The sequence below is a fragment of the Oncorhynchus keta genome, chromosome 13, assembly GCF_023373465.1.
Source record: "Oncorhynchus keta strain PuntledgeMale-10-30-2019 chromosome 13, Oket_V2, whole genome shotgun sequence".
Classification (NCBI taxonomy): Eukaryota; Metazoa; Chordata; class Actinopteri; order Salmoniformes; family Salmonidae; genus Oncorhynchus; species Oncorhynchus keta.
The window spans coordinates 33417204-33441327 of record NC_068433.1 but is presented as its reverse complement, the minus strand read 5'-3'; the positions used below and the strand labels follow the sequence as shown (position 1 = coordinate 33441327).

Sequence of the window (24124 nt, the reverse complement as noted above, 5' to 3'; positions counted from 1 at the left end):
ACGAACCACAACATATAAACCCATGTCACACCCTGGCCTGACCAAATATATAACGAAAACACAAAATACAATGACCAAGGCGTGACACAGAGTTAGCGGTTGAAATCCAGGGACATGGAGAGAGAAATTGGTCCGGTATGTTCCGTTCCGAGCCGCGCTGCGCCGTATAAAATTGGTGATAGATTTTCAAGCTAAAGGATAGCTGATGACCACAAACCGTGGTTCGCTGAATACTAACGATGTGTCAGTAAAGAAGCTAACTAGCTTCTGATTAGCTTCTGGATTAGCTTCTGGCTAGCTTGTTGCTAGCTCCCGGCTAGCTTCTGGCTAGTTTCTGACTAGCTTCTTGGAGTTTCTGGCTAGCTTCTTGGAGGATTACATATTTGAGGTAAATAATACTTTTTTATAAATCTAAATTGGTGAGGAGGGTTGCAGGAGAGTGTTTTGAAGATGAGTTTATGGAAATTTGACAAATGTATGTGAAAAAGTTGTTTATATATATTTTTTTTATATATATATGGGACACGACCAGACGAGGACAAAAGACGTCTGAACTGCTATGCCATCTCTGACGCATCTGTCAGGAGGAATGGGCAAAAATTCACCCAACTTATTGTGGGGAGCTTGTGGAAGGCTGCCCGGAACGTTTGACCCAAGTGAAACAATTTAAAGGCAATGCTACCAAATACTAATTGAGTGTATGTAAACTTCTGACCCACTGGGAATGTGATGAAAGAAATAAAAAGCTGAAATAAATCATCCTCTGCTATTATTCTGACATTTCACATTCTTAAAATAAAGTGGTGATCCTAACTGACCTAAGACAGGGAATTTTACTCTGATTAATTGTCTTAAAAACTTCTCGGCTTTGTACCCATCAACAAACCGATTCTCACAGCATCGTACGAAGTTGCTTACCTGATCGCAAAGCAGGGCAAGCCACACGCCATTGGTGAAACACTCATAAAACCAGGTGTGTTGAAGATAGCGAATATCATGCTGGGAAAAGAGGCTGAAGTTAAGTTATCCCAAATTCCTCTTTCAAATGACACCATCAGCGACAGAATAGAGGACATGAGCAAAGACATCTTGGCTCAAGTAGTTGCCGATCTGATTTCAAGCCCGGCAAAATTCAGCCTTCGACGAGACCACAGACGTTTCCAATCTAAGCCAGCTTGCTGTATTCGTGCGCTATGTGAAAGACGACGTGATAAAGGAAGAATTTTTTTATTTTGTAAGCCTCTTACAACAACAACTAAGGCAGCCGATGTGAATAAACTTGTGGATGACTTCTTCAAAGACAACAATCTTTCTTGGGATATGGTTTCTGCAGTTTGTTCGGACGGAGCTCCAGTCATGCTGGGAAGAAAGTCTGGTTTTGGTGCGCTAGTGAAAGCCAATGCACCACACATCATTGTTGCGCATTGTATTCTGCACAGGCATGCATTGGCAACCAAAACCTTTCCTCAAAACTGGCAGAAGTATTAAAAATTGTAGTGGAATGCGTGAACTATGTGCGAACGAGTGCTCTGAGGCACCGCATCTTCAGTGAGCTGTGTAAAGAAATGGGCTCTGAATTCGAGGTACTTCTGTACCACTCTAACATTCTGTGGTTATCCCGGGGACAGGTGCTGAATTGTGTTTTTGCCATGTGTGTGTGGAATTAGCCCTGTTTTTGCAAGAGCCACCAACATTGTCATACAGATTGCTTAAAAAATTCTGAGTTCATTCTCATTTTAGCGTACATGGCTGATATCTTCGCAGCTCTCAATCATCTCAATCAAAAGATTCAGGGCGGTGGAGTCAACATCATCGAAGCTGAGGAAAACCTGAAGGCTTTTCAAAAAAAGCTACCGTTATGGAAACGATGAACAGAGAACAATAACTTCGCAAATTTTCCCCTGCTGGACGACTGTGTAAGTAAGATCGAAGATGTATCTGGAATCGGAGACATTTCTGTACCCGCGGAACTGAAGCAAGCAATTGCCACGCACTTAGATGAGCTTGCAAAGTCTCCCGACGGATACTTCCCTACAAGAGAGTCATATCCAGCATGGGTGAGACAGCCGTTCACGTTTAGTGTTGAAACAACAGATGTCGATGATGAATACCTCGATGAAATCATTGAAATTCAGCAGAGCCAGGTTCAACAGCAACTCTTCAGAACAGCAACGCTTACAACGTTTTGGTGTCAACAAATGGTAACGTATCCTGTTATTGCTAAGAAAGCTCTGGAGATTTTCATACCATTTGTTGCAACATATCTTTGCGAGCAATCCTTTTCTAGGATGCTGGACATAAAAACGAAGAAAAGGAACAGACTTTGTTGCGAAAATGACATGAGAGTGACACTTGCCAAGGTGAAGCCGCGCATTTCTGAACTTGTCTCTGAAAGGCAACAGCAGAAGTCACACTGATTTGCAGTAAATATTCATTATTATGTTTTTGTGTGAAAATCATGTTTTAATGATTTTGTTCTTTGAACACTGATGTTGATGCACGGTTCATTATGTTTTGAATTTGAAAAAATCATATTTTATTTTTCCAATTAAGAAGGGTTCGGTGAATGCGCATATGAAACTGGTGGGGTTCAGTACCTCCAAGGTTAAGAACCACTGGTTTGAAAGTATTTGTCTAAGGTGTATGTAACCTTCTGACTTCAACTGTATATATGCCCATGAGGACAAAAGCTATTTTGTATGTGTGTGCTTTCCAGGGCAGCCCTCTGAATCTCCTCTCCATGTTATGAACCTACAGTATGACATCAGATGCTGTAGTGTGTTCCTATGGTCATGTTTTATTCACAGTACCTTTACAGTGACTGTATGGTAATCCCTCACCTGACCTGTGTCTCCCTCTGTGTCGTAACACAACGACAGGAAACGGCCTTGTTCTCCTTGCCTTGTGCAAGCTCTCTCACGCTCTCTCTTTCTCTACCTACCTCTCTCGTTCTGTACTTTATCTCATTCTACCCCCTCTTTCTCGCCACCCTCCTTTTTCCCTTTCTCTCGCTCTCTGCTGCCCCTCACTTTTTATTTGAAGCCAAAGTTGAAGGACTTCAAAGGAAACCATGGCAACGCCTCCACCAAACCCATCTTCCGAAAAAGGGGGAGGGAGGGTGGTAGTGTGCCTACAGTAATTTGGGTTTAGGATTAGCGGCTTGAAGTGCAGTTGTAATTTCATTTCTGTGTAATGACTCGTACCATGGAACTTGCACGAGTCAATGGGGGGAGGGATAGTATTTTGCGTAATTTTGGTTTAGTATTAGTGGCTTGAAGTGCAGTCGTAATTCCATCTCAGGATAATGACCCATACAATGGAACTCTCCTGTGAGCGTCAACAAACACATGCATCAAAGAGTTGAGACGGGGGGACTACTTGAAACTGTGGAATCGGGGCAGTTCAAAGGCAGTCATCTCTCTCTCTCTCTCTCTCTCTCTCTCTCTCTCTTCTTGTGGTAGCAATTGAAATGATAGAAATACATTTTCAATATTAATGTAATTTTATGTAGTGACACAATCTTTGGATTTATTTCATTCAATGTTTTAACCCTGTCTATCTAAATATTTCTGTTACGCTGTCTGACTAATCAACCCCTGTGTTAGCCAGACCATGTCTCTCTCAGAAAGTGGGGAGTGGATAGCTAACAGACCCATGCCCTGTCTCTCTCTCTCTCTCTGTGTGTTCATAGCTATATTTGCAGAGGCTAGCTAATTAACCTGTAACGTTTGCCTAGCAACTAGACTGTAGCAGACTGGTGTATTAGTGGGTGGTTAGCAGACTTTTGCCCTGTCTTTCTCTGTATTAGCATCTAGCTGGATACATATAGGGTAGCTAGCTATTTAGCATGAAGCTAAGCTTGTGTTAGCCCAGCAACCTCTAAGACTGTAACAGACTGCTAGCCAATGTCTCTCACAATCAGAGGTCTGGGTATAACAGACTTACTTCCTATTTTATATAACTGTCTTTCCTAGTTAAAATAAATGTTAAGAACAAATTCTTATTTACGTTGACGGCCTACCCCGTCTGAACCCTATGGAACTCCCAATCACGGCCGGTTGTGATTCAGCCTGGAATCGAACCAGGGTCTGTAGTGATACCTCTAGCACTGAGCTGCAGTGCCTTAGACCACTGCACCACTCGGGAGCCCATGTATATCCATAAGACCTAGCTATAGCAGACTGGTGTCACAGCTAACTAATTAGCCATAATGTTAGCCTAGCGACCTCTAGACTGTAGCAGACTGGTGTCACAGTGGGTGGTTAAAGGATGATTATGTTGATAGCATTAGCTCTGGGACTTTAACACGCATTCCTACAGGGAGGCCAGGCGGGAACAGAGATACCACTTAGTCAGCCTTCTGTTCATCCCTCCCCCTCCCTGCTTTCCCTCATGGCCTCACCCTTCTCCCTCTCCTCACTCGACTTCATCCCTGTTGACCCTGCTCTCGTCTCACCTTCCCCCTTCCACCTTTTTCCATCTGGAGAGTGGCGGTGTCTGTAGGTCAAGTGAGATAAGGATAATTATGCTTAGTTAGGCCAGCGAGCCATCCAGGGCAGCCATGGAATTTAGTTAAGGACCGCCTTCCAGGGCAGTTACTGTATTATGACCAGATGACAATCACACTCACCTGTCTGAAAGTAATCCAGGTTAGAATCATCACACGGCTGACTCCAGGAAGAGTGTTAATTAGGTTTGTTAATTACGCACTGGGTCACACAAAACCTAGCCAAGGCACACAGCATAGGCAATTATGTACTGTATTAGATCTAGATTAGATCTAGATTAGCTTAGACAATCTTTCGGTCTTTCCCTTTTCTCTCGCTCCATCACTATTGCAATGTCGCATTGGGTTCCACTGCTGCACACGTCTAGAGCAGGTTTCTCAGCATGTTGCTATAGCAACAGCCCCCTTGGCACCGCTCTCCTCCCTTTTACTAGCCTCTACTCACCTGCTGCTCTATCCTACTATGTAGCTTTAAACAAAAAACACTACTGTAGCAACACAAGCTATGCGTCCCACTGCTGGCTTGCCTCTGAAGCTAAGCAGGATTGGTCCTTATTGGTCCCTGGATGGGAGACCAGATGCTGCTGGAAGTTTAAAATATGGTCTAAAATGTGCCAATGCCCCAGGACAGTGGTTGGGGAAATTGCCCTGTGTAGGGTGCTGTCTTTCAGATGGAACATTAAATGGGTGACCTGACTCTCTGTGGTCACTAAAGGTCACTTATCGTAAGAGTAGGGGTATTAAGCCACAATCTGGCCTCATACCATCATGGCCACCTAATCATCCCCAGCTTCCAATTGGCTCATTCATCCCCCTTTCTCTCCCCTGTAACTATTCCCCAGGTTGTTGCTGTAAATGAGAATGGGTTCTCAGTCAACTTCGAGGCAGCTTAGCCTAGTGGTTAGAGCGTTGGACTAGGTTGCAAGTACAAATCCCTGAGCTGACAAATCCCCGAGCTGCCGTTCTGCCCCTGAACAAGGCAGTTAACCTACTGTTCCTAGGCCGTCATTGAAAATAAGAACAAATTCTTATTTATAATGTTCGGCCTACCGGGAAACAGTGATTTTTAAAAAAAAAGTGGATTTAACAGGTGACATTGACAAGGGATCATCGCTTTCACCTGGTCAGTCTATATAATAGAAAGTGCAAGAGTCCTTAATGCTTTGTATACTTGGTGTATAATGCTGCATAGAATGGCTAATTTGTTCATATTTACAAAGGCCTACTTGTGATTTTCCTGGATCAGTGTGGCGGAATGAATATATAGTACATGCATAATGATCTGCATGTCATTGTGACAGTAAGGGGAAAACACTGGATGAAACCTTCTACTCTTCAGTTAACACACACTCTCACTGTAAAAATGTGCTTAACATGTTACATAAGTTGCATGGACTCACTCTGTGTGCAATAAGTGTTTAACCAGATTTTTTAATAACTTCATCGCTGTACCCCAAACACAATTATCTGTGAGGTCCTTCAGCCGAGCAGTGCATTTCAAACACCAATTCAACCACAAAGACCTGGGAGGTTTTCCAATGCCTCACAAAGAAGGGCACCTATTGGTATATTGAATATCCTTTTGAGCATGGTAAAGTTATTATTTACACTTTGGATGTCCTTCCTAACAGGTGTCCTTCCTAACTCAGTGGCTGGAGAGGAAGAAAACCACTCATGGATTTCACCATGAGGCCAATGGTGACTTTAAAATAGTTCGTATTCTATCACAGCCATTAAACTGAGGATGGATCAACAACATTGTAGTTACTCCACAATTACTAACCCTAATTGACAGAGTGAAAAGAAGGAAGTCTGTACAGAATACAGAATCCTAAACATGCATCCTGTTTGCAACAAAGCATCAAATGATAACTGCAAAAAATGTGGAAAAGCAATTTAACTTCTTGTCCTGAATACAAAGTGTTTGGGGCAAATCCAATACAACCCATTTCTGAGTATAACTCCATATGTTCAAGCATAGTGGTGGCTACATCATGTTATTTGTATGCCTGTAATCGTTAGGGATGGGAGTTTTTCAGGATAAAAAATATATGGAAAAGGAGCTAAGAGATGTCAAACCTGGTACAGTCTGCTTTCCCCCAAACACCAGAAGATGAATTTACCTTGGGACATCTCAAGACAAAGGTGATGGCTGTCTCTTCCCTTATGGGGTAAGGGAAGAGGGAGGAAGACAGAGAAAGAGGCCAGGGAATAAAGGGAGAGAGAAAGAGAATGCTTGCGATCCTTTTCTCAGAATAAGGAGAGATTTTGTCAGATGGATAAAGAGAGGTAGAGAGAGAGAGAGAAAGTGAAAGGGTAATGGATGGACTGATGGGTGGATCCTAAAGTGGACGGACAGCCAGACAGGCCTCAAGGTTAAAGGGATGACTAGACTAGAGGGTGTGTGTGTGTGATCTACTCTTCTGAGTGACCTCGATACTGCCTCTACACATTACTCACACTCGGGGCACACACACCTGCGGCATTACTCATGTCGAGTAAAGATATCCCTCCATCTTATACACACAGACAGGCTCCAACCCTCTAGGTAGGTAATGGGGATATACCCACTCAAGGGCAATATGGGGTGGGGGTGGTAGTGGGGTGTTCGGTTATTCAGTTGTAATGTTGTTGTTTTTGAGAGAATTTTGTTTACAGGGAAAGCCTAATGCTTACAAACATACATACATACATACATACATACATACATACATACATACATACATACATACATACATACATACATACATACATACATACATACATACATACATACATGCATGCAGTTGAAGTCGGAAGTTTACATACACTTAGGTTGGAGTCATTAAAACCCGTTTTTCAACCACTCCACAAATTTCTTGTTTAACAAACTATTGTTTTGGCAAGTCGGTTAGGACATCTACATCTACTAAGTATTTTTCCATCAATTGTTTACAGACAGATTATTTCACTTATAATTCACTGTATCACAATTCCAGGGGGTCAGAAGTTTACATGCACTAAGTTGACTGTGCCTTTTTAAACCACTTGAAAAATTCCCCAAAATATGTCATGGCTTCAGAAGCTTCTGATAGGCTCATTGACATAATTTGAGTCAATTGGAAGTGTACCTGTGTATATATTTCAAGGCCTACCGTCAAACTCAGTGCCACTTTGCTTGACATCATGGGAAATCAAAAGAACTCAGCCAAGACTTCAGAAAAATAATTGTCGACACCATTCCAACCATGAAGCATGGGGGTGGCAGCATCATGTTGTGGGGGGTGCTTTGCTGCTGGCTTTGCTGCTGGAGGGACTGGTGCACCTCGCAAAAGAGTTATGTGGATATATTGAAGCAACATCTCAAGACATCAGTCAGGAAGTTAAAGCTTGGTCGCAAATGGGTCTTCAAATGGACAATGACCCCAAGCATACTTCCAAAGTTGTGACAAAATGGCTTAAGGACAGCAAAGTCAAGGTATTGGAGTCGCCATCACAAAGCCCTGACTTCAATCCTATAGAACATTTGTGGGCAGAACTGAAAAAGCCTGTGCGAGCAAGGAGGCAGACATACCTCAAACTGACTCTTAATTTTGATTTTGACCCCCCCCACATTATTTAATTTCTGTTAGTCACATGTCTGTGGAACTTGTTCAGTTTGTCTCTCATTTGTTGAACCTTGTTATGTACATACAAATATTTACAGATGTTAAGTTTGCTGACAATAAATGCAGTTGACAGTGAGAGGATGTTTCTTTTTTTGCTGAATTTATATATTTTTGTTTTTACTTTGTTTGCAAACTGATGTTACACGTATTAATGTACTGAAATAGGTAGGACACGTGACATCGAGGGGAAAAAAAGACTTCATATCGGAGTTGTCTATTCATAGTATGAGGCTAGCATAGCGTCTCTCTCCATTGAAACGTGCGGTTGACGTCAACAAACCTAATCGAATATTCAAAAATAGATTACAATAATGAGATGTATCCACCAGGGCCATTTACCATTCTCTTCCAAAATACATCATCCAGGAGGAAACTCTTGATGGGGCTGCCCATATCGGCAGACAGTGATATGGCCAATTTCTTGGAGAGTCTCCTTCCCCTTCAGGAGACTGTCAAACATGATGACAACACCACCCCAACGAGTGCTGCTGGGCAGCTTTAATGTGGTGCTATTATTCTTCTCACTTTGCTTGGTGAGGTAGATTGCTGCTATATATACCTAACCATTTCCTTGACTCTCTTGTAGAGTGTACCCATTGTTTTCAGTGCCATGATGTCCTTGAGGAGCAGATTCAATGCATGAGCAGCACAGCCAATGGGTGTGATGTGAGGGTAGGACTCCACTTTAGACAATGCTGTGAACATGACGGCTGCTTGGTCTGTCACCAGTGAAAATACCTTCTGTGGTCCAAGGTCATTGATGACTGCCTTCAGCTCATCTGCAATGTAGAGACAAGTGTGTATGTTGTCCCTTGTGGCTGTGCTCTTGTTGAATACTGGTTGAGGGGTGGAGATGATGTAGTTAATTATTCCTTGCCCACGAACAATCGACCACCCATCAGAGATGATTGCAATACAGTCTGCTTTCTCTATGATTTGCTTGACCTTCACTTGAACTATGTTGAACTCTGCATCCAGAAAATTAGTCGATAAAGCATGTCTGTTTGGAGGAGTGTATGCTGGGGGAAGAACATTCAGAAATATCTTCCTATACACTGCCTGTGACCATCAGAGGTGAACCAGTTGCATACACAGCTCGAGCAAGACATTCACCAGCATTTCTCTGACTACGTTCCTCCATTGAATAAAAACAAATCTTCTGATTCAGGTAGGACCATGAGCTGTTGCTATCGATAAGGTGTCTGATTCATCATTTTCACCTCGAATAGAAATAGAGGGTCCTTTGTCAGAGGTTGCTTGTTGTGAGTCTGAGGGAACTTTATGCACTTGGCCAGATGTTCTGCATCTTTGTTGCATTCTTCACATATGATTTGGCACAGTATTTGCAAATGTACACATCTTTTCATTCTACATTAGCTGCAGTGAAATGTCTCCACACATCAGATAGTGCCATGGAATGTTCCTGTAAAGATTAGGGAAACGGAGTTAAAAAATACAATTCCATGTACTGATAAATAGTTAAGCAGTAAGATTAACAAACTTAAAACTTTAAATGAAACATGTATGGAAACAGGTGAATTAACACTCCTCAGTTAGCAGGCTCAAGCAAGCTAAAACCCACATGGTAGCAAAAACTAACTAGCAGAAATTGTTAACAAGTTAGAAATTATTTAAACACACTTTGCTGTAGGCTACTATTTACTAGTTAACAAAAACATATATTCACTCTACCCAGTATTGTAATCAAAACTTACCAGAAAGCATGTAATCCTTGGCTCAGACAGTGTATTAGTATTGGCTCAATAGTGTGCAAGATCTTGAGAATCAGCTGTACATATGATGGAAGAATGCACTGTGCATGCAGAGGGTTGCAATTCCATTGAATTGGGGACAGTTTAACCAAAATGTGCCACAAGACCTAGAATTGCCTAATGTGTATCCCACAAAAAAAGTTTACTGTTTATAGGCTAACTTTTTTTGATAAATGTAAGCAAAATTCCCTGGCTTAACTTCCCGTGGAACAATTCCGGAAATTTACCGGAAAGTTTCCGACCCTTTGCATCCCCATGTGAGATGGAGAGAGGACAGACACTATCTGTTAGGATGACAGGCAGAGCTCAATTGGGACAAACCAAACAACCAACACACACACACACACACACACACACATAAATAGCGCTCATCATCACTTTTCATTTGTGCCCTGGTTCCCTTTTTCCATCTCAGTTGGAAGGCGGTGTGTGTGTCTGTGTGTTTTCCCCGGTCAGTGCTGTGGAAGTCAGCCATTCCACACACACTCCCACACTTCCAAGATAATCACCGTCACAATTACTATCACATAGAGAACTGACATACTTCACACACGCATACGCATACATGCCCTCTCTGTGTGTGTATCAAACACACAGACTGTTCTGACACACATCACACAGTTCAAATTCAAGGGCAGAAGAGGCCATGGACCAAATTCAGAAGAGAGAGAGAGGAGCTACAGTTCCATCTCACGTGTAGCTTCTTTGGAGAGGGAGAGAGCGTTCTTCGCAGCAGAGTTTTTCAGTCTTTTTCTACAAAGACATTGTGCTCCCCTATCATGATAGGTGTGCATCCCAAATGGCATACTCTTCCCTTTTATAGGGCACTACCTTTGACCAGGGTCCATATGGATTTGGTCAAAAGTAGTGCACTATATAGGGAACAGGATGCCATTTGTTACGCGTTCAGGGGCTCTCCTTATTCTGTCCTCTCACCATTGGTAAGACAGCCCAGCAGGAGCAGCACAAGCTGTGGCAGTTAACAGTTAACACTGAACCAACCATTCCGCCTCATTGGACCCTGCACAGATCCCAGTCGCACTGACACAAAGCAGCTTAGCAGGCAACTGGTCCCCGGGGGCCTGACACCAGCCCAATATTAACAGAGCCAGTCACCCAGATCAGGTCACTGTCTCTAAGTCAGTGGAGATAGTTATCTCTGTGGCCTACAGGCTGATCAGAAGGCAGTTTGCATTTAGTTCATCGCTGTGGATATCTGATCTGACTGTCTGAGTTGATTAGTGTAATATCATGTCTTCTGTGATGTTCACTTTTGATTTATCCTTTTCCTGTGCTTCTTTTCTCCCTCCCTACTTCTTTCTTCCCTTTGTCTAACTCTCCTTCTACTCTTCCTCTTTTGTCACCCTATCTTTCCTACTGCCTCTCTCTACCACTACTTACAGCTCGCTCTCCATCTCTTCCCCCAGGTGAATCACCATGCCATTGGTAAAGCGCAGTATAGAGCCCAGACACCTCTCTCTCCCTCCCTCACTTTTTTAGTCCATTTCTCACTCTTTTTTGCACTTTCTTCCATCTCTCTCCCCATAGGTAAACCATGCCCTTGGTAAAACGCAGTATAGAGCCTAGACATCTGTGTCGAGGTGCAGTACCTGATGGAGTCACCAGTGAACTGGAGTGTGTTACCAATAGCACCCTCGCTGCCATCATCAAACAGCTTGGTAGCCTCAGTAAGTGTGTGTGTGTGTGTGGTGTGTGTGTGTGTGTGTGTGTGTGTGTGTGTGTGTGTGTGTGTGTGTGTGTGTGTGTGTGTGTGTGTGTGTGTGTGTGTGTGTGTGCGCACGGGGGCGGGGTTGTTATTTGTGTGAAACAAACACATCAGTGAAGGGCAGGAGAGAGAGATAGGAGCATGGTTTAAACATGTGAGGCCATGATCTGTGCGCCTATTGGAAATCCATCCATCTCCTCACTGGTCTGTGCCTCCTAGGGTTATCCTGATCTCCTATAGACTTATCCTGTATGCTGATCAGGTCTGCTGTAGAGGTTGAGATGGGAATATATTAGCTTGACTTTCTGACCCAGACACCTGCAGATGATAATAATGGACACTTACCAGTAGGCTGACTCTTGAAGCTAATAAAAATTGCCAGTATTTGTGGCTCTACATTCACCCAGCTTTGCCCTATGGCTTCTATGGGATAGCATAAATATCTAAGGACTTTGTGTCAAAGGGGGTATTATTTATTTAATAAATTGGAATAATAGTCTGTTAGTCATGCCAGTAGCCTCTACACCAGTGGTTGCTAATGTGTCCACTTTGGGGTAGAATCCCTTGCGTAGTAAAGTAAGTACACCTTGTTATTGTGGTCTAATGGTATTCCTTTGACAGGGAAGCTTCATTAGACTAAAAGACAACTCCGACTTCCACCTCTCCACCCTAGAGACAATGACTGAAGTGCACTTGAGTGTGCTTTGAAACCACCTTCACTCAGTGTTAGACTACATTATTGATGTGTGGTACAATATGTATCAGTGCTATAACAATGATAAGTCCTTATATCTAGTCAATAACCTGACATAGCACCCAGCGATGTTACAGTAGGTGCTGTTTTAATTTATATTGTTATATATCTATATTGAGATATATATATATATATATATATATATATATATATATATATATATACTGGGTCCCTTGATAAGGTGTGTGTGTACACACTGTGGAGCAGGCAGACTATAATGCATTGTTCTCTGCTGGATGTCAGACAGCAGCTCTGCAGGGGGCACAGCACAGTGAGACTATAGAGTATTCCTGCCCATTGATTAAGGTGTGTGTATTATCCTGTGTACTAATGTGTCTCTTCCTCCTGCAGGTCGTCATGCGGAGGACATCTTTGGAGAGCTGTTCAATGAAGCCAACAGCTTCTACATGAGAATGAACAACCTACAGGAGAGAGTAGACATACTGGCTGTCAAAGTCACACAGCTAGACTCCACCGTGGAAGAAGGTGTGTTTTCATCTTAGTTTGTCACCTGACAAAGTGTGTTGGTACATGGGATAAAGCATAGCAGCAGCAACATTTCACCTACTGCCGCTTCACTGAGTGAATGCAGCTCTCTATCTGTTTTGCAGCAGTGAGGTTTTCCCCAGTGCTGGTGTGATTGAATGCAGCCACTCTGTCTTTGGTGGAATTTGGAATGTGCATATCATTGGTAAATGCTAAGTGGGATGCTTGTGACGAATCAACTCTGACGTCACCCCATTGAAGTTAAAATGTTAAAGTAAGTGTTATGGTTAAGGTTAGGGTTTAGGGCAGGGTCGTCCCAAGGATCCCACAGGATCACTCTTGATTGTGTGTGTATTGTGCAGTCCCACATAAAAAAGACTACAGTTTAATATAAAATACTAAATTGCTAAGTATAAAATGCTCTGTTATTGTGGAATATACTGTGGAATATTATACTACACACTAGTATTCCTCAATCGTGTTGTGCTTACTACATCATTTTGTAGTATACTGTAGAATATTATACTCCACACTGTAGTATCCCTTGATCGTGTAGTGCTTGCTATAGTATTCTTTTAGTATACTTTAGAATACTATACTACACAATGCCCTCTCCCACCTGGATAAGAGGATCACCATAGTGCCCTCCAAGCTCATCACTAAGCTTTCCTCAAAACACTATAGTGTATACTAGTATATAAATATAATAATACTACAGGATACTATAGTATTTTATTTCATGTGGCCTGCTACAGTGGTGTGAGCTGTACTGTGCCTTAGCTGCAGTGGAGTAGTGAAGTGACCCAGCTTTTCTTAGAGATTAAGGAGGGATAAATAAAAAAACACAGACACACACACACTGGATACAGGAGGGATGAGCTGACCACCTGAGAGGGAAGCACTGTATTACATGACTAATAATAACCTTGCCTCTATCATATCCTCCACTCCTCTTTTCTCCGACACGTGTTCTCCACCTTTCTATTCCCCGTTTTCCCCCCCTTCTCTCTGGCCCCTCCTCTTTTGTCCTTCTTCCCTCTCATATCGTATTTCTTCTCCGCTTCTCTCTTCTAGTTTTTTAATCTGCTTTCCTCTCTCTCCTGTCTCCTACTCAGCCATTCCATCCATACCTTACACACTGTGTGCTGTTAGAGTAGTATCTCTCTCTTTCAGTCCCCATAGGAATGCATTGTCTCTTCAGCCACATAGAGAAGCACTGTATTGGCAACGCACAGGGAGTTGCATTGTCAGTGTGATGGCTAAGCACTCTTTTTGTGTGTGTGTGTTGTGTGCGTGCATTATAAACTATCGACTGTCTGACCTTCAAACGAACCAGCCACTTGCGTTTGTGTGTCTGCTGACCTTTTTCTAGCCTGTAGAGGTGTCAGACTCAACAGATAGGGGTGAGTGCTTTTTAAAGTGTGTGAGTGTGCGCACGTGTGTACGTTTTGTTTATGCGTACATGGGTGCATGATTTGGGTTGTGGTTGTTGTTCCTGTGGATATTTGGTTTGTGACTGGCTTTATGGTTTGTCTGCTTGAATATTTTGGTGTGTGTGTCAGTGGCTTTCCTCCTCCAGAATAGCCTGAGTATATCTTTAATAGATTATTACTAATCGATGAGCCGTGTGTGTGTGTGGTGTGTCCCGCTGACAGATGTAAAGCTAAAGGGAAAAATGTCTGCAGTGATACATGTGGGAACATGGGAGGGAGGTATTTGTATTTATTAGGGATACACATTAGCTGCTACCAAGGCAGGGGTCCAAACGCATTAAGGCACTTACATCAAACATAAAAAAAAGATAAAACAGTACATCCATATAGCATTATTACACCGCTACATACACTATACAAAAGTATGTAGACACCACTTAAAATGAGTGGATTCTGCCATTTCAGCCACACCTGTTGCTGACAGTTGTATAAAATCGAGCACACGGCTCTGCAATCTCCATAGACTAACATTGGCAGTAGAATGGCCTTACTGAAGAGCTCAGTGGCTTTCAACGTGGCACCGTCATAGGACGCCACCTTTCCAACAAGTCAGCTCGTCAAATTTCTGCCCTGCTAGAGCTGCCCCGGTCAGCTGTAAGTGCTGTTATTGTGATGTGGAAACATCTAGGAGCAACAACTGCTGAGCCTCAAAGTGGTAGGCCACACAAGCTCACAGAACAGGACTACCAAGTGCTGAAGCACATACCGTGTAAAAATCGTCTGTCCTCTGCTCATTACCGAGTTCCAAACTGCCTCTGGAAGCAACATCCCAACAAGAACTGTTTGTCGGGAGCTTCATGAAATGGATTTCCATGGATAAGCAGTCGCACACAAGCCTAAAATCACCATGTGCAATGGAGTGGTGTAAAGCTCGCTGCCATTGGAGCAATGGAAATGTGTTCTCTGGAGTGATGAATCACACTTCACCATCTGGCAGTCCAAAGGACGAATCTGGGTTTGGCGGATGCCAAGAGAGCACTACCTGCCCGAATGCACAGTTCCAACTGTAAAGTTTGGTGGAGGAGGAATAATGTCTTTGGCTGTTTTATGGTTCAGGCTAGTTCCCTTAGTTCCACTGAAGGGAATTCTTACCGCTACAGAAATCAATGACATTATAGACAATTCTGTGCTTCCAACTTTGTGGCAACAGTTTGGGGAAGGCCCTTTCCATTTTCAGCATGACAATGCCCCCATGCACAAAGCAAGGTCCATGCAGAAATGTGTGTACCGACAGTTGTAAATCATGCAGCGCCTTGTCACCATCGCAGATTTTAGAGAAACAACAAATGTCGGTACATATAAGTGTCTTATATCGGCTGAAAGCTTAAAAAGAATTGAATATAACTGCATTGTCCAATTTACAGTAGCTATTACTGTGAAACAATGGCATGTTATTGTTTGAGGAGAGCTCCTAACAACAAAACACTTTTTTTCACTGCGATAGGTTTGATAAATTCACCTCTGAAGGTGAAATGTGTACTTATATTCTGAAATATTTCTCTGATTTATCATAGAAAGGGTCCAAGAGATAACAGGAAGTGTCGTTTTGTTAGATTAAAATCATTTTTCATATCCTTAAAAGGTCCATATAACATGCACGATCGATTTTGGATTTCCACATGTTCAATTTGCAAAGAAAGGAATCTGTGAAAATCTAACCCTAAACGTTGTTTCAACCAGGCAAATCACATTTGTATGTATTCCTCAGAGATCCTAGAACATAACCAGACTTCACTATATCATTAGGGGTGTGATATAACCTATAGGACACCAAATTTGGTCAGAGAGTGACGCCTTCATGGCACGCCGATGACGCGGCCGGTCTTCATTTGATCAACTGTATCTTTGTCAAATAAGCCCCAATCGGGGTCAAACAAAGCTAGCTAGATAGCCAATGAGCTGGGCTGAACGGGAGTATCCGGAAACCCTGTATCTGTCGCAAAATGTAGGTGCTAACATTTTGCGACAGCATGCCTTTTCCTTTTGGACAAAAATTATAAGAATAATCAGAGTTATGAAAACTGGTTTTGTAAATGTTGAACTTATAATATGGCTGCTAATACTGGAAAAGCTAAATCAAAGTCCAAGTATACAGATTTGACAATATTCTTGCAGAAAAATCTAATATGAATGCAAATGTCTCCTTCACGATTTGCCCAAATGTACCTGGCTGGCTTCACACTAAATGTCATGGACATCTGAATTACAACCAGAGTGATGGCTGGAACTGGGACCTTTCTCTTGCATTTCAAAGATGGTGGTAGAATTTCTTTCTTCTTTTTTCTTTGCATTTTCTTCTACCAGATCTATTGTGTTATTCTCCTACATTCAATTCACATTTCCACAAACTTCAACGTGTTTCTTTTCAAATGGTACCAAGAATATGCATATCCTTGAATTGGTATAGATTTGGTATGTCGTTTAAGGCAAAATTGGGAAAAAAAGGGGGCTATCCAGCACAGCTTGCGCGCTGCCCCAGAATTCTACAGCAAGTTATTAAGTGTCAGCCATTGTTGCCATTAATGACAGTTAGTGCTAGTTTGACCACCAGAGGGCATCTTTGAGAAGCATTTGACTGTTTTTAATATTGGCTGTACTAGAGCAGTGGTTTCCAAACCTTTTTATAGTCCCGTACCCCTTCAAACATTCAACCTCCAACTGCACCAGGGTCAGTGCACTCTTAAATGTTGTTTTTGCCATCATTGTAAGCCAGCCCCACACACTATATGATATTTTTCTTAAACATACGAATGAGTGAGTTTTTGTCACTATCTGGCTCGTGGGAAGTGACAGAGCTCTTATAGGACCAGGGCACAAATAATAAATCAGTCATTTTGCTCTTTTTTTGTTGTTGCCATCTTTCATATAAAACCTTATTTGTTCATCGAAAATTATGAATAACTCATCACAGGTTAATGAGAATGGTGTGCTTGAAAGGATGCACATAACTCTGCAATGTTGCAATTGTATTGGTGAGTCTGTCTTACATCGTTTTCCACAGGCAGTCTGTACCTGTATTTAGTTTTCATGCTAGTGAAGGTGAGAATCCACTCTCACATAGGTATGTGGTTGCAAAGGGCATCAGTGTCTTAATGGCGCGATTTGCCAAGGCAAGAAACTCTAAGCAAAATGCAAATTAATTACTTAAAAATCATACAATGTGATTTTCTGGATTTTTGTTTTAGATTACATCTCTCACAGTTGAAGTGTACCTTTGATAAAAATGACAGACCTCTACATGCTTTGTAAGTAGGAAACACTGCAGATTTGGCAGGTTATCAAATACTTGTTCTCCCCACTGTATATACTGCTGTTCAAAAGTTTTGGGTCACTTTTGTCAAGAAATGTTTCTTGACAATTTGTGTACTCTTTGTCACCCACACACAATTTTTAAACATTTGGATAATAAAGCATTTAAAGGCTGACGTTGGTTGATTTTAAAACTTGTCACAGCCAAAATTCTAACTCCACCCATCATTTTTGGACTTTTTTTAAACATTCCCTGAAAGCATAGATTTTAGGACCTACTGCAGCCCTAAAACATAGGTGCAAACAACCTTTCCATGATGGGCTATAAGCAGGACAATAGACTCTTCAACCTTTACAAAAGGATAGCTAGGGCTACTCTAAGTGTGAAACAAAAATCCCACAACTTGCAATGTATGTGACATACTGGTAATAATAAGGTAAAACCAATTTAAGTTTTCCTGTAATAACAAGAAATGTGTGGAGTGGTTGAAAAACGAGTTTCAGTGACTCCAACATAAGTGTATGTAAACTTCCAACTTCAACTGTATATGTACTTGACTCTTTATATTTTTGACAATGTTAACTTTTACGCCACTACATTCCTAAAGAAAATATACACTTTTTACTCCCATACATTTTCCCACACACCTGAATGTACTCGTTACATTTTGAATGCTCAGGCAGGACAGCAATATTGTCCAATTCATACACTTTAGAAAGAAGTGTTACATTTTGTGTTAAACTGAATTTTAAACTGATTAATTCAATTAAAATGTTGGGTCACTGGCCTACACACACACACACACACACAATGTCAAACTGAAATTATGTTTATAACATTTTACAAATTTTAAAAAATGTAAAGCTGAATTGTCTGGAGTCGATACATATTGAACCCCTTTTGTTATGGCAAACCTCTAAGTAAAAATGTGCTGTTCAAGTCACATAAGACAAATGGACAATAATAGTGTTTAACATGATTTTTGAATGACTTCCTCATCTCTGTACCCCACATATACAATTATCAATTAAGGTCCCTCAGTCAAGCAGTGAATTTCAAACACAGATTCAAACACAGATTCAACCACAGAGACAAGGCAGGTTTTCCAATGCATCGCAATGAAAGACACCTATTGGTAGATGGGTATAAAAAAAAGCAAGGTTAAGTTTTTAAATTACACTTTTGATGGTGTATCAATACACCCAGTCACTACAAAGATGTATAATGGCGCCGGTGGGGATGTTTTACGTGCTCCTAACAAACTGTGCCATTTGTTTGTTTTTTCACATTGTTCGTAACTTCTTTATTTACTTATTTTGTACATAATGTTGCTGCTACCATCTCTTATGACTGAAAATAACTTCTGTTCATCAGAATAGCGATTACTCACCTTGAACTAGAAGAATAATTTTTTTTCTTCCTTAACGATTTCGATGGAAAGGATATACTGCTTTTCCGGTAACAGGCCCAATCCCCGTCATTTGCTTGAAGAAAAGATAGAGAAAAAGGAGGTGGAGTTCGGGCTACATTCTGAAAATTTGTAGGCAAGTGAGTAAACTCTCACTGCCAGCCGTTCTATTGGCCAACGTGCAGTCATTGGAAAATAAAATCGATGGCGTACGATCAAGATTATCCTACCAACGGGACATTAAAAACTGTAATATCTCATGTTTCACTGAGTCATGGCTGAACGACGACACGGATAATATAGAGCTGGCAGGATTTTCCATGCACCGGCAGAACAGAGAAGCTACGTCTGGTAAGACAAGGGGTGGGGGTGTGTGTCTATTTGTCAATAACAGCTAGTGCGCGATGTCTAATATTAACTTCTTAGAGCTAGGGGGCAGTATTTGGAAGTTTGGATGAATGAGGCGCCCATAGTAAACTGCCCATTACTCAGGCCCAGAAGCTTTGATGTGCATATAATTGGTAGCAAAACACTCTAACGTTTCCAAAACGTTATGTCTGTGTGTATAACAGAACTGATATGGCAGGCAAAAACCCAAGGACAATCCATCCATAGTTTTTATTTCAGCTCACCACTGATTCCAATGGCTGGGAATGGGAATAAAAAAGGAAGACCTCCCATATTGCAGTTCCTAGGGATTCCACTAGATGTCACCAGTCTTTAGAAAGTTTCAGGCTTGTTTTTGGAAAAATGAGCTAGAATTTGTAGTTTTTCTAAGTGGTTTCCATTTTGGCTATAGTGTTTGTTGCGCGTTCCGGTAAGGGGATGCACTTCGTTATTGGTAATGGTCTCCGGTATTCTCCGTCTTAAATTTGATCATTTATTTACATATTAGGGTACCTGAGGATTGATTAGGAACGTTGTTTGATATGTTTGGAGGAAGTTTATTGGTAACTTAAGGGATTCATTTGAATGCATTTTCAACGAGCGAAACCGGTGAATTACTGAGTCAAGCACGCAAACGCAAACTTACTTTTTTGGGATATAAAGAAGGACTTTATCAAACAAAAAGGCCATTTGTTATGTAGCTGGGACCCTTGTGTTTGCAATCAGATGAAGATCTTCAAAAGTAAGTGATTTATTTTATCGCTATTTCTGCCTCTGCTTGGTTGGAAAATGTATGTAAATCTTGTGTGTGCGGGTCGCTCTTCTCAGATAATCACATGGAGTGCTTTCGCCGTAAAGCCTTTTTGAAATCTGACAAGGCGGCTGGATTAACAAGAAGTTATGTTTTCAAAATGATGTATAACAATTGTATTTTCATGAATGTTTATTACGATTTCTGTCATTTGAATTTGGCGCTCTGCAATTTCACTGGATGTTGTCGAGGTGGGATGCTAGCATCCCAATGATCCGTAAGAAGTTAACAAACTATAGTTTTTGCAAGTCAGTTAGGGCATCTACTTTATGCATGACACAAGTAATTTTTCCATTGATTGTTTACAGATGATTTAATCTGTAAATTATCACAATTCCAGTGGGTCAGAAGTTTACGTACACGAAGTTGACTGTGCCTTTCAACAGCTTGGAAAATTCCAGAAAATGTCATGGCTTTAGAAGCTTCTGATAGGCTAATTGACATAATTTGAGTCAATTGGAGGTGTCTCGTTCATCCTTTTGGAGCAATTTCCAAACACCTGAGGGTACCTCGTTCATCTGTACAAACAATACTACGCAAGTATAAACTCCATGGTACCACGCAGCCTTCATACTGCTCAAGAAGGAGATGCGTTCTGTCTCCTAGAGATTAACATACTTTGGTGCAAAAAGTGCAAATCAATCCCAGAACAACAGCAAAGGACCTTGTGAAGATGCTGGAGGAAACAGGTACAGAAATATTGATATCCACAGTAAAACGAGTCCTATATCGACATAACCTGAAAGGTCGCTCAGCAAGGAAGAAGCCACTGCTCCAAAACCTCCATAAAAAAGCCAGACTACGGTTTGCAACTGCACAGTACAGATCGTACTTTTTGGAGAAATGTCCTCTGGTCTGATGAAACAAAAATATAACTGTTTGGCCATAATGGCCATCGTTATGTTTGGAGGAAAAAGGGGGAGGCTTGCAAGCTGAAGAACGCCATCCCAACCGTGAAGCACGGGGGTGGCAGCATCATGTTGTGGGGGCGTTTTGTTGCAGGAGGGACTGGTGCACGTCACAAAATAATGTCCCCATGAGAAGGAAAATTACGTGGATATATTGAAGCAACATCTCAAGACATCAGTCAGGAAGTTAAAGCTTGGTCGCAAATGGGTCTTCCAAATGGACAATGACCACAAGCATACTTCCGAAGTTATGGCAAAATGGCTTAAGGACTGCAAAGCCACTCCAATACCTTGACTATCACAAAGCCCTGACCTCAATACTATAGAAAATGTGTGGGCAGAAGTGAAAAGGTGTGTACGAGCAATGAGGCCTACAAACCTGACTCAGGAGGAATGGGCCAAAATTCACCCAACTTATTGTGGGAAGCTTGTGGAAGGCGTTTTATGTAAACTTCTGACCCACTGGGAATGTGATGAAATAAATAAAAGCTGAAATAAATCACCCTACTATTATTCTGACATTTTTACATTCTTAAAATGAAGTGGTCATCCTAACTGACCTAAAACGGAATTTTTACCTGGATTAAATGTCAGAAATTGTGAAAAACTGAGTATAAAAGTATTTGGCTAAGGTGTATTTCAAACTTCCGAATCCCTTAAACCCTGTGGGGATTTCACACCACGGTGCAGGGATCCAGGATCTCTCAGATGTTGCTGTAACACACACGCACACACCCTGGCAGACTATTGTACCAGTTCTACAGATAAAGCCATGTCAATATAATATCTGCTACTAACACATCTTTACCTTTTGGAGATATGAGGAACATATGGATTATGTTAGGACATGCTATATGTAACCCTTAATGTGCTGTGATCTTAATGCTGATCCTTCTATTGTTCCCCATTATCCGTTCTACCATGGCATGGGGTGTCACTGGCCACACTGTAGTCTAGGGAGAGCACTGCTCCCTGGGCATGATTCGATGGATGGATTTAGGGGTGGTTCCATGGCTTGGGTCTTTTGTTATTGTCATAATCCCTTCTTTCAGAGCTGGGAGGCCACCACACACTGTAGCCCATTTAGAGCATTCCTCCCTGAGCATGACTTTGTTAGTTTAAAGGTGTAGGGTCATGCCAGGGGTGATTTAAGCCACACAAAGCTGAACAATAAAGGTTCCTGTGGCTTGTTACTGTATATGTTGTAATGTATTGTTCACTGCCCTGAACTTGACGACTGGAGAAATTGTACTGTATATGTATTGTATCCCTCTTTTCCGTTATGTTAGTTACCAGTATGTTTTTTTGCTGATACGATCAGGACAGTGATTAAGCCTGGTGCTGGATTTAAGAGCATGCTCCATTGATGTAGCTTTTTAGTCCAGGACTAGGCTTAACCTCTGTCCAGGACACCGCTCCTCAATATATACAGTACCAGTCAAAAGTTTGGACACACCTACTCATTCAAGGGTGTTTCTTTATTTGTACTATTTTCTACATTGTACAATTGTTACGGATACAGGTATCCTGTGTCTGTGTGTGTGTGTGTATCCTGTGTTCTTTTCTCTCCTTCTCCCCTCACTGGTGAAAATCATCACTCCCCAATCAGTCACCAATACAATCATCAATCAGAATACACACATCCTCCTGTTTCCTACCCAATCACAGTTCCTTTCCCTTGGTTTAAAAACCCCCATCAGTTGTTTGCTCTAGAGCTCAATCTCTCTGTAAATGCCATGTCTGTAGATCTGTGTTTCACTCTCTCGTTGTGTATTAACCTCTCTTTTGTTTGAGCACCTCCATAGCACTTTGTCATCACCTGTGAGTATTGTTTTGGTTATGGTGTTTGTTTGTTTGCTGGTGGGAAAAGGGGAAACAAAGACAAGTCGCCCATGGGCATACACTACCCATAGGTAGACTTTGTTAAATACACTATTTAGAACTGGGCGGACCACCCACTGTATTTTTGGTTAGTTAGTTAGTTAGCTATTGTTAAAGTAGGATAGTCTAGCATAGGGGTGTTTTTGAATACTTATTGTTTCTTTCCTTGGCTCCAGCTCAGCCCCTTTTCCTGCTCCCCCCATTACCGTGTGTTTACAAATAAACCTTGAGTTTGACGGTAGATTTCAGTTTTCGTAGTTATTCCGTTCTCACTTTTACGTTGTCACTATTAGAATTTGCATGAGTTATGTTACGGGTCTCATTATACCATCCCCCCTAGACTGTCGGGCCAAAAGGGATTCGTAACATAAGTGGGGGCTCGTCCGGGATTTGTCATAACTGACACCCATGCCGCTCATGTAGATTGTGATAGTGGTATAGTTCAGTGTTGAGCGTCATAGCTGAAGTAGCATTAGTGTTTGCTATTTTCTTTGGCACTTGTGAAGTAGTGTAAAATGACTACTTTTGATTTGAAATCCTTTTTGGATAGCCCTTCGTGGGAGGTTTTTGATAAATGTCGTAGAGTTGATTTAATGACCTTGGCTGACCATTATTCAGTATCGATTCCACAGAATGTAGTTAAGTCGGAGGTTAAAAAGCTGGTGTTAAATGTATTGTTGGAAGAGCAGGTGCTTGTGTTACCGCTGCCTGAGCCTACTACCCCTGTAGGGGATGTTGCTGCTCCTGTAAGCCTATTGGCGTCTGATAATGAGGAGAGGCTAAAACACCAGCCACATTGTCCCGTTTTGATCCACTCTCCCCACTGTCAAACGGTGATACCAGGATGGATGTCCGTTTAGCACAATTCCAACTGGAGGCGGAAGAGAGAGTCCAAATTAGGCGAGAGACTCTCCAGTTGGAGAAGTGTAAAATTGAGGCAGAAAAAGAACGAGAACAGCGGCAGTTAGATTTGGAGATGTGTACAATTGAGGCAGATAAAGAACAGCGGCAGATGACGTTTAAAATGTGCCAGATGGAACTGGAGGCAGAGACAGTGAGGCTAGCCTCCGGTCCTGCTGTTAGTGAGTCGTCCT

General features: G+C 41.8%; 1 protein-coding gene across 5 annotated transcripts in view; it reads left to right on the top strand.

Moving 5' to 3' along the window:
• Positions 1 to 24124, top strand: part of zgc:109889 (uncharacterized protein LOC553542 homolog) — a 66943-nt gene that overhangs the window by 21271 nt on the left and 21548 nt on the right. For 3 of the 5 annotated variants that reach the window (XR_008062848.1, XR_008062846.1, XM_035783984.2), the window contains exons 2-3: positions 11475 to 11614; positions 12758 to 12892. Coding sequence is in view for 1 of the 5 variants with exons in the window: in XM_035783984.2 (XP_035639877.2) it covers positions 11482 to 11614; positions 12758 to 12892 (268 nt within the window). In the remaining 4 variants the exon portion in view is untranslated. Of the gene's footprint in view, positions 1 to 11474; positions 11619 to 12757; positions 12893 to 24124 lie in introns of all 5 variants that reach the window. The other 2 variants (XR_008062847.1, XR_008062849.1) reach the window with 2 other exon arrangements.